This window comes from Diplotaxodon limnothrissa, linkage group LG3 (assembly GCF_057381915.1).
Source record: "Diplotaxodon limnothrissa isolate DT_005_m linkage group LG3, D_limnothrissa_male_GT1.1, whole genome shotgun sequence".
Taxonomy (NCBI): Eukaryota; Metazoa; Chordata; class Actinopteri; order Cichliformes; family Cichlidae; genus Diplotaxodon; species Diplotaxodon limnothrissa.
This window is the reverse complement of record NC_140598.1, coordinates 10,939,845-10,952,561: the sequence shown is the minus strand read 5'-3', so window position 1 is coordinate 10,952,561 and position 12,717 is coordinate 10,939,845. Positions and strand designations below refer to the sequence as shown.

The 12,717-nt window shown below is 47.0% G+C and overlaps 2 protein-coding genes across 2 annotated transcripts in view; both read right to left on the bottom strand.

The window, feature by feature from the left end:
* LOC146634498 (protein NLRC3-like) overlaps positions 1-12,717 on the bottom strand; it is a 197,631-nt gene that overhangs the window by 31,469 nt on the left and 153,445 nt on the right. The window lies entirely within an intron of this gene.
* On the bottom strand, positions 6,290-7,531 carry LOC146634501 (uncharacterized protein F54H12.2-like). Its single transcript, XM_085349902.1, has one exon. It carries the CDS (start codon positions 7,529-7,531, stop codon positions 6,290-6,292), a length of 1,242 nt encoding a protein of 413 aa, XP_085206028.1.

Sequence of the window (12,717 nt, the reverse complement as noted above, 5' to 3'; positions counted from 1 at the left end):
ACCAAACGACCCACTACAACCTTTAGAAAACGCATTGCAGGTCCTCCTTCAAAACATTGAAAACGAACGGCTTGCCGGTCTACTGAACTTTGACCCTCTGCAGCCGATAGAAAATGCTCTTCAGCTCTACGACCGGCAGCAGGGGGAGGTGCAGCAGCAGGTGGAGCAGCATCATCAGCAGCACCCCAGGGAGGAGGAGGAGGAGGAGGACCGGCCTGCGGAGCATCAACAAGGAGGAGGAGGATCTCGGGTACAGAACGATGCGGTGACTCGCCGCGAACATTTTAATAATTTCGAAATAAGGCGAGTATTTAACATTCCCTCTCCGGATGAAGCGAGCGACCTCGCTCAATTTTACCTCAACGTCAGGGATAATTTTGTAGATCTAGCGGATAGGGTCAGACCGGAAGTTAGTCGTAACGACCGGGTTCAACTGGAGATCATCAGCGAGCACGCGCGAAATCACACTGTTTTTAACGTCGACGACGAAAGCGCTGAAAACATTGTACCGGTTTTTGAGGACCTGCTAGCCAGGCTGATACAATCAAACGGAGCGATCGTCGCAGGCTCTCCCCTAGAAATTGTTGTGCAAGTAATTAGAAATCCTAGAGGCGGTGGCAGTAATGACCCGCGTAAAAAGATTCACAAAATGTTAGACGATGAAATTCTAGTAAAAAAGCGTCGCTGTCTGTACGTGGTAAAAAACAAAAACGATAATCTGTGTTTTGCCATCAACCTGATTCACCTCACTCAACCTCATTTCACAGATAAACAGGCCCTGGAACGCGGCAGAGAGCTGCAGCGTTTAGCGGGGTTGAGCGATCGCACTCAGGTAACTCTCACCGACATAGGTAAATTCGAACAAATACTAAAACGTAAAATCGTCGTGTTTTACCGCCCGGCCGAGGACAGAACTCTTTCATTAATCGAAACAGACTACCCGAACACACGTCACCCGCTGTACTTATTCTTATTCCGCCATCACTATTACGGGATAAAAAATCTAAAAACATTTTTAGGAATTCAGTACATTTGCGACGAATGTCACCGCGGGTATTATAAAAGAGAGGAACACTTTTGCCAAAACCGCTGCAACCTCTGTTTTGACCCCGCATGCCCCTCTCACTTTCTGGACTCTGTAATCTGTACGGATTGTAACAGATCATGTCGCACACGTGCGTGTTATTTAAAACACAAACAACCAGGAATTCACTCCGGTTCAGACCTCAGCGTTTGTCAACAATTGTATAAATGTCCGGACTGCAATCGCCTCTCCCGTCGCGGAATGCACAGGTGCACAGCCGCCAGATGTAAAATCTGTCGCGCGGAGCTTCCTCCCGACGACGATCAACACCTGTGTTACATCCAACCTTTGAAACATGAAAACTCTGATAACGCTTCCATAATCTTTTATGACTTTGAAACCTTCCCAGACAGGGAGGGGGCGCACGTCCCTTACCTAGTGTGCACAAAATCTCTAGAAGGAGAAGAGTGGCACGCTTACGGTGTAGACTGTGTTGAAAAGTTTCTCCAAAGATACAGAAGGAAAAAATATAGAGAGACCACGTTCGTTGCGCACAACGCGAAAGGGTTTGACAGCTATTTAATTCTAAGTCACCTGGTGGGGGGTGGGATGACGCCCTCTCTCATCATGCAAGGCAGTAAAATTATATGTTTCACAGAATCCGATTTCCTTCTCAAATTCATAGACTCGCTTTCTTTTCTCACCATGCGTCTCAGCGCTATGCCCAAAGCTTTAGGCTTCGAGGACAAATCCAAGGGATTTTTTCCTCACAAATTCAGCTCGCGGGACCGCTTAAAATACTCGGGTCCGTACCCTCCTCCTTCAGATTACGGGGTGGAGCGCATGTCACCTCCCGAAAGGGCTGAGTTCTTGCGATGGCACTGCGAGGCCTCCCGGGGAGTGTTTAACTTTGAAAAAGAATCCCTGTATTACTGCCGAAACGACGTTAATATCTTGAGAGAGGCGTGCGTAAAGTTCAGAGACGGGTTTATAGGCGAAACTAAAGTAGACCCTTTCAGCTGCGTCACTATAGCTTCAGCCTGCATGAAAGTGTTTCTCACCAATTTCCTACCCGAAAACAGTCTGGCCATCCCCTCGCCCGACAACTACGGGCGCAGATTCAAAGCCTATTCGCACGCATCCATTCAGTGGCTGGAGTGGGTAGCTCACTCTCAGAAAATTCCCGTTCAACACGCTCTCACATCCGGCGGGGAGAAAAAAATAGGCCCGTACTTTGTCGACGGATACGCGCTGATTAACGGGGAAAAGTGGGTGTGGGAATTTCTGGGATGCTTTTATCACGGCTGTCCAAAATGCTACAGGCCTGAGGAAATCTGCCCTCTGACCCGCGCTCCTTACGGGGACCTGCACGCCTCTGCCGAGGCGAGGCTCCGGGAGCTGAGAAACGTTTACAGAGTCCGCACGGTCACTCTGTGGGAGCACGAATGGAACGAGATGAAAAAATCGAACGAGGAGGTTATAAATTTTATGCGGAACTACGAAGCCCCGGAACCTCTGTCTCCTCGCTCGGGGCTTTACGGAGGCCGCACTTCGGCCTTGAGACTGCGTTACACCGCCTCGCCAGGAGAAAATGTGTATTACGTAGACGTCACATCCCTGTACCCTTACGTCAACGCCAAGCGCGCTTACCCTCTGCATCACCCCCAAATCATCAGAGAGAATTTTGCAGACCCTCGCAGTTATTTCGGGCTGATCAGAGCCACCGTTTACCCGCCGCGCGGGCTCTATTTCCCCGTTCTACCGTACAAAACCCCCGGAGGTAAATTAATATTCTCCCTCTGTCGCACCTGCGCCGAGACCAATCAACAAAGCGGTCCGTGCCTTCACGACGACGAGGCCAGAGCTCTCACCGGGGTCTGGGTCACCGTCGAGTTTAACAAAGCCTTAGAATTAGGTTACAGAGTGGTTAAAATCACAGAGGTCTGGCACTTTGATAGTCGCAGCAGCGATATTTTTGCCGGCTATATTAACACTTTTCTCAAAGGCAAACAGGAAGCCTCCGGTTATCCTCCGGAAGCTCGCGACGAGGATGAGAGGAACAAATACGTGGAAGAGTACCACAGGCATCAGGGCATACGTTTAGACCCGTCAAAAATAGAGGTGAATCAGGCCAAAAGACAAGTTTCGAAATTGTGTCTCAACAGTTTCTGGGGAAAGTTTGCTCAGAGAGCCAACATGACTCAGACCGCTCTGGTCAGAAAACCGAGTCAGTTTTTTAACTACGTCTTTTCAGGACAGTACGTCTTTAAACACGTCTCTTTTTTAAAGACCAAAAAACAGGAAGTGGCTTTAATTCAGTGGAGCTATAACGAGCGGTGCGTGATACCTCCCGGCGCTACCAATAACGTTTTTATTGCCGCATTTACTACAGCCTACGCCCGCCTAAAACTCTACGAGTATTTAGAAAAATTGCAGCGCAGCGTTCTGTACACCGACACCGACTCTCTGATCTACGTAGTGAAAGAGGGGGAGGAACCTTTAGAGCTGGGTAACTATCTAGGGGATCTCACGGACGAATTAGACGGGGACACCATCCAGGAATTTGTCTCCGCGGGTCCAAAGAGTTACGCCTACCGGACCAGAAACAAAAAGAAAATGGTGGTAAAAATGAAAGGAATAACGCAGACGAGAGAATGTTGCGAACGCGTCAATTTCGACAGTATGAGCGGGTTGGTGGAAAGTTACCTTTCAGGTATGAAAGAGGCGGAGCTCCAGACCCCTCAGAACGGAATTCAGAGGGATAAGAGAGGCTTTGTGCTCAAAAACAGAACATTTCAGAAAAAGTTTCGCGTGGTTTACGACAAGAGACGTCTCTTTCCAGACGGTACAACTCTGCCTTTCAGGTACTAGTGTTTTTGTTTTCTTCTAAAAAAAAAAAAAAGAATGGAGGAAACTGATTTTGATCACAGACTGAAAGTGCCTTTTTCCTGTCTAGTTGTGGGTCCTAGCGGGTGTGGGAAAACTCATTTTGTAAAGTGTGTTTTGGAAAACTGTGAACGCGTCATGGATACTGTGCCCGCGAATATTGTGTGGATTTATACTTCTTTTCAACCCATGTATGAGGAGCTTTCAAAGACCAATAAAAACATTAAATTTATCGAAGGGCTGCCTGATTCTTTTGAAGATTTCCGAGACGTTCTGGTGGTGCTGGATGACGTCATCTTTCAGGCCTCGGATCACCAGGAAGTGGTTAAAATTTTCACTCAATACCGCCACCATAAAAACGTCTCGGTTATGATGCTAACCCAGAACGTTTTTCATCAGGGAAAATACAGCCGCACCATTAGCTTAAACTCCAATTATATGGTGTTGTTTAAAAACCCCAGAGACAAGCTGCAGATTGAGATTTTGTCCCGTCAGATTTTCCCTTCGCAAAAAACATTTTTCTCAGACAGTTTCAAAGACGCCACCGAGGAGCCCCACGGGTATTTAATCCTCGATCTCACTCCCTCGTGCCCAGAACGCTACAGAGTGCGCGCCGGTCTGCTTCCGGGGCAGTACCCCGTCATTTACCTGCCTAAACCCAAGTAGCCATGTCTCAGCGTATAAAAAGAAACGCAGTCTTACTGCAAGCTCTGTACCACGCGTCGCCGCAGAAACGCAAAGACATTCTCGCTCACAGCTCCCCGGATTTCCTCCAGGCGCTGTGCGAGATAGCTTTAAATCTTTTAAAGGGAAACATACCTCTCTCCGCTCCTCAATACCAAAAACTGAAACGCCAGAAAAAGATCATCAGGCTGCTGGCCGACAAGAAAACGAGTTTAAACCGTAAGCGTCAAGTTTTAAAGAAACAAACGGGCGGGTTTCTTTTCCCTCTGCTGTCCGCAGCCGTACCCATTCTAGGGAACCTGCTGGGAGGAATATTTCAAAAACGCTGAGATGTTTAAAAAAATGATTCTCGTTCCCTCTCACGAGTTGAAAAAACTGACCCGACCCACCGAGCCTACCGTCAGAGAAACTGCCAAAGACGATTTGGACGAAAAGATGAAAGCCATACTGGAGGATCCGCGGCTAAATTCGTATGAAAAAATCAAAAGATACGAGTCTCTGCTGCGGAGATATCTCACACTCTCTAAACAGGACCGGGACGAGGAGAGTAGGCTGACTTTCCAGCTCCCGCCAGAGGAGGCGCAGCAGCAGGTGCAACAGCAGCAGGTGCAACACCAGCAGGTGCATCAGCAGGTGCAGCAACAAGTGCAGCGGCCCAGAGAGGAGGATGATGAAATGATGGAAGAAGTATTAAAATCCTTACCCCCTCGAGATCGCAAAAACGCCCGCTACATTATGCAGAAATTACCTGAGGGTGGAGGAGGATGGACAAAGAGGGGTGAATTTGTTTACAAGGGGGATGCGGTGCGGGGTTCGCACATGATCGATCTATTTAAAAACCTCTCCCTCTCTTTTAAAAGTAAAAACCAAACGCGACCGAAAGGATGGAACGCGTTTTTAACTACTTTGGTCGAAACAAACATACCCTCATCCTCAATACATAACCGTATAGCTCGCGATCAGTATGCGCGCTTAAATCTGTGGAGGAGGAGGAGGAGGGAGGACAGACACCTGCGCGAAGGGGGAGAAAACCTTCTCGGGTCAAAATAACGCTTTCCCCGACCTGGACCTCTATGTAAAATCAAATGTTTTTTTTTTTGTTTACAAATGAAATAAAAAACGCTGCAACAAACTTTTTTTTGTTTACGTTTCTTTATTTGATACACACATCTTTAAACTTTTGTAAGGAGCACGCCCCGTGATGACCTCTGCGAGAGCGAGCGGGGCAGCGTCCTTTCAGAAAGTCAGACACCATGTCATCATTTTTAAACACATCGTTATAGTACAGAGAAAGTATTTTACCGACGGATAACCCCTGAGCCTTGTGACATAGATAAAAAATGCAATGTTGCCCGCAAACGACAGACATAGGGTGCTGAAGTTGACGATCGTGATAGAGTATTTTGTCAGAGCGGCCTTCCAGAAACTCTGAGATGACCGAGGGATAGTGAGCAAAGTCGGGAGGGAATCCGTAAGAGTCAAAAAAAGTGGAGGAACCGTCCTTTTCCAGAGTCAGAGCCAGCCAGTGTTCTCCCCTCAAGTGCGAGGGGTGAGTGTTTACTATAAAGTAGGCGGGGGGTTTAAAGTCGCGCCTCAAAAAGGCCAGCTGGTCCGAGGCCCAAACACCGCAGAAAACGTCTCCCAAGGCGCGATGTAGAATGTGCTCCAGCTGAAGGTTATCCATGTGTGTATATTTTAGTAATAATCCACCAGCACCTGTCTTTTAGAGTCAATCTCCAGAATTGAGTCGTAGCAGGCATACACTATGAGAGTGGTGGTCTGAGGTAGAGGAACTCTGAATCTCATCTCCAGCCTCAAATTCCCGTTGGAGACGGGAGACAGGGCGTCAGCATCCTCGCTGGGTTCCAGATTAAAGGCAAAAAGGGCGTACCCTTCGTTAAATTCCCGGCGATCGATGCTCAGAGGTAAATCTTTGAGGTGTCTCCCCGTGGCGGAAAACATGTGATAAAACTCCCTGACCGAATTTCCGCGGTCAAACTGTGGCTGGAAAGCTTTGGCGGGCACCTGCCTGCCGTCCTGACACAACGCCAGATACTCTACATCGTTGTGTCTAAAGTTGAAAGGCGACAGATCCCTCCTCCCGGTGAAGGCGTCGTGATGAACCATGCCCAGGACCACGTATTTGGGCATGGCTCCCAGAAAGAGATTCTCTTGGTTGCAGATCCTGGAATTTTCAGGGATGGAGTAGGTTTTCACAGAAACGCGCGAAAGAGGATAGAGGGCGTTTCCTTTCATCAGGGCCGCGGCGTGCCCCAGCCTGACGGCCGGCGAGACAGTGACCTTTTTAACAAACAGAGAGGCCGAAGTTATTTTCAGAGCAAACTGCGAATCCCGAGTTCCCATCAGACTGAAGGCATCGCTGTTGCGTATCAATTTAATTCTCAAATCCACAGAGTTCAGCAGGAGCCTCTCGCAGAAGAAAATATCTGCGTGGAGGGGACCCAGCAGGTCCACTTCTCGCGACTCTGCCGTGAAAACGGCTCTCTGTTTTATCCCTCTGTTTGGCCCGTTGCTTATAACTATAGAATCCATGTCTCCGGCAGTGTCTTTGTAAAACAGACCGGCGCTGAATTGACTCTTTAGAGTGTCTTCTGAAAAGTTGAGCAGCGTCTCGATCATGGCCCTGTAAGGATGGGTGGCGCTGGACTGCGAAATCAATCGATCCCCCAGAATAACGTCGCACTGGCTGAAAATTGTGTTGAGAGGATAATTGATGAGGGCTACCCCCGCGTCGGGTGGGATGTTGGTCCCGTCCCTTTCCGTAATTTTCACTCTCAGATGGAGCATGGTGTCGTTCAGATCGAGATACTTTTCCCCGTCTCCGGGGATGAAAAATTCGATGGGTGAGTTGTCGTTCAAAGCAGAGAGGGGCTGACATTCTTGATATTTTTTATCCTCTATGGATAGCTGGGTCATGGGAGCCGAAAATAGATCCAGTTCGGCAAGGGTGCATTCGGCAGATTTCTTGTGTAAGAGAGACATTTTTTATTTATTTATTTTCTTCTAAAATATGTCAGAGCTCCTCTGGGGCTTCCTTCTCTTCCCGCTGCCAGCCTTAACTGATTTACTTTTTACTCCGACGCTTTTATTTTTAATCCGCTCGCCCGGAGGGCGTTTCCTCTTCCTGCGGGAGAGGACCATCATACCCCCCGCCCCCTCCTGGCGAGGCTCTGTCAGCTTACCCATCACTCTTTTCACAGCGTCTGTAGCGATATTGGTTGCGGCCGTTTTCAGGTGAGGTTTAGCTACGGCGAACCCTGATTTGAAGAGAGGAGACACGAAACGAAACAGTCTGGAGAAGATGGATCCTATCCCTCTGCCGTACATCACGGGCGCTCCGTAAAAACCCGGAAGGGAACCTCCCACCTGCCCCTCATAATACCTCACAAAACGGTGAGGGTCCTGCGGGAGACGCGCAGCCATTCTCAAGCCGGTTTAAAGTGCAGCTTGACTATCGTTTTCCCGTAAACAAAATCCACGAATCTGTCGCGGTCCGTTTTAATTTCTACGCGTATGGTTTTAATGTATTTTTTAGAAACGCGCAAGTAATGGACAGTATTATGTCTGATGCTGATCACGTCTCCGTAATCGCCTTTCACGTTAAGGACGCTGAGCAACGGTGAGTAACTGTCACCGACCGGCTGGTACTGAACGATGTCGGTGTAGAGAAACAGGTTATATACGCCCGCGTTCATATCGCACGGATACGGAGTAGAGCGCTTCGACAGAGTCCACCACTCGTTCGTTTTCAATCCTAGCATGTAAGCCAGAGGAGGGAAGACCTTTATTTTATGGCTCCCGACTCCTTTGATATCCAGACGCTTGGTGACGTTGTTGAACGAAGCCTCGAAGGACGGGTCGTACTTTTGGATCGCCGGCACCAGGTGATCCAATAGATCTTTAACGCGTCCGTAATGACCTCCCCTGCCGAATTTTAAAATCACCAGGGGCTGATCTTCCTCCGTCGTCCGCATCAGCTCCAAGTAGGAGGCGTCCGACGATAGATTGTACCATGTGCGCGGGTAAATGAATTCGCATAAGCCCACGCTCCATTCTCCGGTCAGCTCGAGGGGTTTGGCCAGATCCACCGTGTAGCAACCGCTGGTGTTATCTTTAAATAAACCCTTGCTGGCGTTGGAAGGCAGGGTCACGTAAAACCCTTCGGACTGCATGATGAATTTTTAAAAATGAGCCGAATGATGCGAGGGGTCTCTTTTTTTATACGCCTACCACTTCCGAGGCTTTCACCCAGCTGTTGAATTTATCCGGCCAGTTTTTCCACTTGACAAAAACCTGTTTTTCCCCTCTGACTGTGCGCCGCTTTAAAATCTTCTCCACATGAAACGCTTTGTCCTCGGTCAGTTTCACTTTCTGCAGCTCGGGCTCATAAAACGACCCATCAATGGGGTCCCCGTCATAATCTTGTAATTTATACACAGGTGGCGATCGGTGAAGGACCCTGATCACAGTAAAGATTTCGTCCGTGAAACTCTGTTCGTATTTTTTATCAAATACTCCTCTCAATTTGGATATCCTCACCAGATCCGCCTTCTTAAATTTCAACTTTATTTTAGGACGGGCGGGTGTGTTTCCATACAAGTTGCGAAACACCTGATCCGCGTTCTCGGGGCGCACCTCGGCAGGTGCCATTTTAATGCTGCTGTGATAACTGCGGTTATATCCTTCTAACAGGTCTGGCAACACCTCCAGATAGCGTCTGGTATTGCGCGCGGTGAAATATCTCCACATCCTCGTTTTCAGAGTGCGGTTAAATCTCTCCACCACCGAGGCCTTTAGATCGCTGGCAGTAGCAAAATGGGAGATACCGTGATTTTTCATCAGAGCTTGAAAACTCTTGTTGAAAAACTCTTTTCCCGCATCGGTCTGTAAATTTTCCGGTATTTCACTCTCTCTCAACACAGATTCGAAAGCTTCAGTCACTTCAGAACCCGTCTTCTTTTTCAGGGGGCGGGCGTAAGCCTTTTTTGAAAATACGTCTATGACGGTTAATAAATAATTGAATCCGTCGTTGTATTCAGACAGCTGTCTCATGTCGCACAGGTCGGCCTGAAGCTGCTTCAGGGGTTTGGTCACAAACACTCTATTTCTCTTAAATCTTACTCGCGCCGGCTTGTGCAGAGTATAGGCGTCCTGCTCGGATAAAAAATTCTGCACCTTGCGGATATCAACTTTTTTACCAGTTTCATCTTCTAAAGCGCGTCGAAGTCTATTTACTCCTCCGAAACTACCTGGGTGATGCGGGTCATAATACACTTTTTTCATCTCACTTTTCTCGGCCATCTCGTCTTCTGATAAAAAGCTCGTCTGCGTTATAACGTCGCAGGAGTCGGCTTTTATTATTTTATTCAAAAACCAGAGGGCTTAATGTGCAGAAAACAGGAATACAATATTCAAAAACCAGAGATGAATGCTTTTTAAATATTTTTTATTCAAAACCAGAGGGTTTAACATGCAAAAAACAGGGATACATTTTTATTCAAAACCCTGAGATAAAACACAGTTATAGAATACAAAAACTCTTTTTTTTTAAAATTCAAAACCAGAAGGTTTAACATGCGAAAAAAAAACAGGAATACATTTTTATTCAAAACCCTGAGATAAAACACAGTTATAGAGTCAAACGGTTACAAAAACTATTTTTTCTTTTTTTAAAAAACATGAGGTAAACATGTTAAAAGGTTACAAACAGGATATTTTTTTTTTTTTTTTAAAGCATACACGATTAAAAAATGAGGTAGTTTTTTTTTGTTTTGTTTTGTTTTGTTTTTTAAAAAGAAACAGAATACATGATTAAAATAAAGCAGAATTAAAAAACGAGTTAGGTTTTTTTTTTTTGTTTTGTTTTTTAAAAAGAAACAGAATACACTTTTATTCAAAACCCTGAGATAAAACACAGTTATAGAGTCAAACGGTTACAAAAACTATTTTTTCTTTTTTTAAAAAAACATGAGGTAAACATGTTAAATGGTTACAAACAGGATACTTTTTTTTAAAGCATACACGATTAAAAAATGAGGTAGGATTTTAAAAAAACAGAATACACGATTAAAAATGAGGTAGTTTTTTTTTTTTTGTTTTTTAAAAAAGAAACAGAATACATGGTTTAAAAAACAAGGTTAAATATAGGAAGCATGCAGGAAAAGAATCAGCAACCTTTGTAAAACTCCGTAACCAGACGGAGTTCCCCGATTTTAACCACATCTTGCCCCACCAAATTGTCATAAGCGTCTGTGATGGCGTCAAAGACTTTCCTCACCGATTTCAGCTCATGAAGCAAGGTCTCCGCAACCATCCCGACTTTAACATCCTCAGTTTTGATGTTTCGAGCAATCAACAGCCGTTGAATGGATGGGACAAAGCGAGGAGTGAGCAGTTTCTTTCTGATGTTATAATAATTGTCGGAATAAAAATCATCCTCCAGAATTTGCAGGCACTCGTGTTGTCTCTGGCTGGGATGGTCTATCTTACATCCATTACATTCGTCGGTGCGGTGCTTGTTTATCACCAAGTTGACCAGATGATAGACAGCAGTTTTCACAGTGTCGATGAATAAAGAAGACGCCCAGCCGTCCATCTCGTCGGTATGCTGCTGCTGCCGCCTCAGGCGCTTCAGAGGCCAGTAACCGGGAGTGTCGGGTACCACCTCACCCTCGTCAGAAAAACAATCGGTGGAGCAGGTCTCCTCATCGCGAAGCAGGGGTGCAGAGTCCATCTCTCTCTCTCTCTGAGCTAAAAAAGGCTTTTTGATCGGACTTTTAAAACAGAAGGAAGGGGGGCGTGGTCCGGGAGGGGCGGGGATTTTCAGAAGCTGAGACTTTTCCTTACTCCTACGGCATCCCTCCAGCAGCGGCAAGTTTGAAAAAGAATTGTAATATCCTTCCTCACTTGCAGCATTCTTACGACCCACTCTTTGGCTGGTATAACCATCATGCTGCGAAATAATCCGCAGTCGGGGTTGAATTTTTCCATGACAAAAATGTCAGGGGCATCAGACTCGTCAGTCGAACGCAGACTTGCTCTCATTCTCCATCTCCCTGTGGCCGTGGTTCCTGAAGACCAGACGGTTGACAAGATTGTTTTAGTCTTGATCAGCTGCTCATCGTTGAAGCGTATGCCTCCGTTCCGCGGTGGGGGAGGGGGAATAGCTTCTATTTCTTCTTCCGTAGCTTTTTCTGGAGACGGGGGAATGTTTTCTTTATTCTCACCGGCTGCTTTCTCCTCTTTTATTTCTGAAGCTGGGGGAATGTTTTCTTTTTTCTCAGGAGCTGCTTTCTCCTCTTTTATTTCTGGAGCTGGGGGCTCATCATCATCATCTTCTTCTGGAAGTTTTTCGGCCAGGGTCTCATCTTCTTCTTCTTCTTCTTCTTCTTCTTCTGTAACTGTGTCTAGAGGATGATCATCATCATCATCATCATCATCAGCTGATTCATCAGGGGAGGAAACATCCTCTACAGAGGGGGTCTTTTCTTTATCCTCATCATTCTCAGCAGCAGTATCCTCTTTTTCATCAGACGAGACAGAAGGAGGGGAAGGAGGATCTTTTTCATCATGCTCTTCTTCATCACCGAAGCCGGAAGGAGAAGGAGGAGGAGGGGGAGGAGAATCTTCCTCTCTCCGGGGTCTTTTAGCGGCAACATCTTCCTCTTCAGGAATGGGAAAATCCTCATTTGCCTCTCCGATAGCCATCGCAACCAGCAGCTTCAGCACGGCCCAGTCATTGGGAGTCAGCTTCACAATGCTGCTCGATTCCGTCAAGCTTTCTCCTTCGTTCAACTGATAAAACCAGAGCTCCCCCGATTCATATTTGAATATGTAGCCCCACTTTCCACAACCCTCAGCAGGCAGAGTCCATTCTCCTCGCAAGTTTCTCGGTGCCGGAATTTGGCTGCGGAACATGAAGACGCTCTTACTTCTTCCTTCTTTCCGCGGAGTGTCGGTTGCTTCGGGTCTGGTACTGTAGACAGACACCGGCGTATCGCTGATAATCGACGAGGCCCACTCGCTGCTGCTGCCGCCCATGCTCGAGGGTTCTGCGGGAGAGCAGATTTCTTCACCGTCCAAGTAAACAGGACCGCTGGAGG

Excerpts from the sequence above, each read along its gene's own strand:
- LOC146634501 (XM_085349902.1), bottom strand. The coding sequence starts at position 7,531 with ATGACCCAGCTATCCATAGAGGATAAAAAATATCAAGAATGTCAGCCC.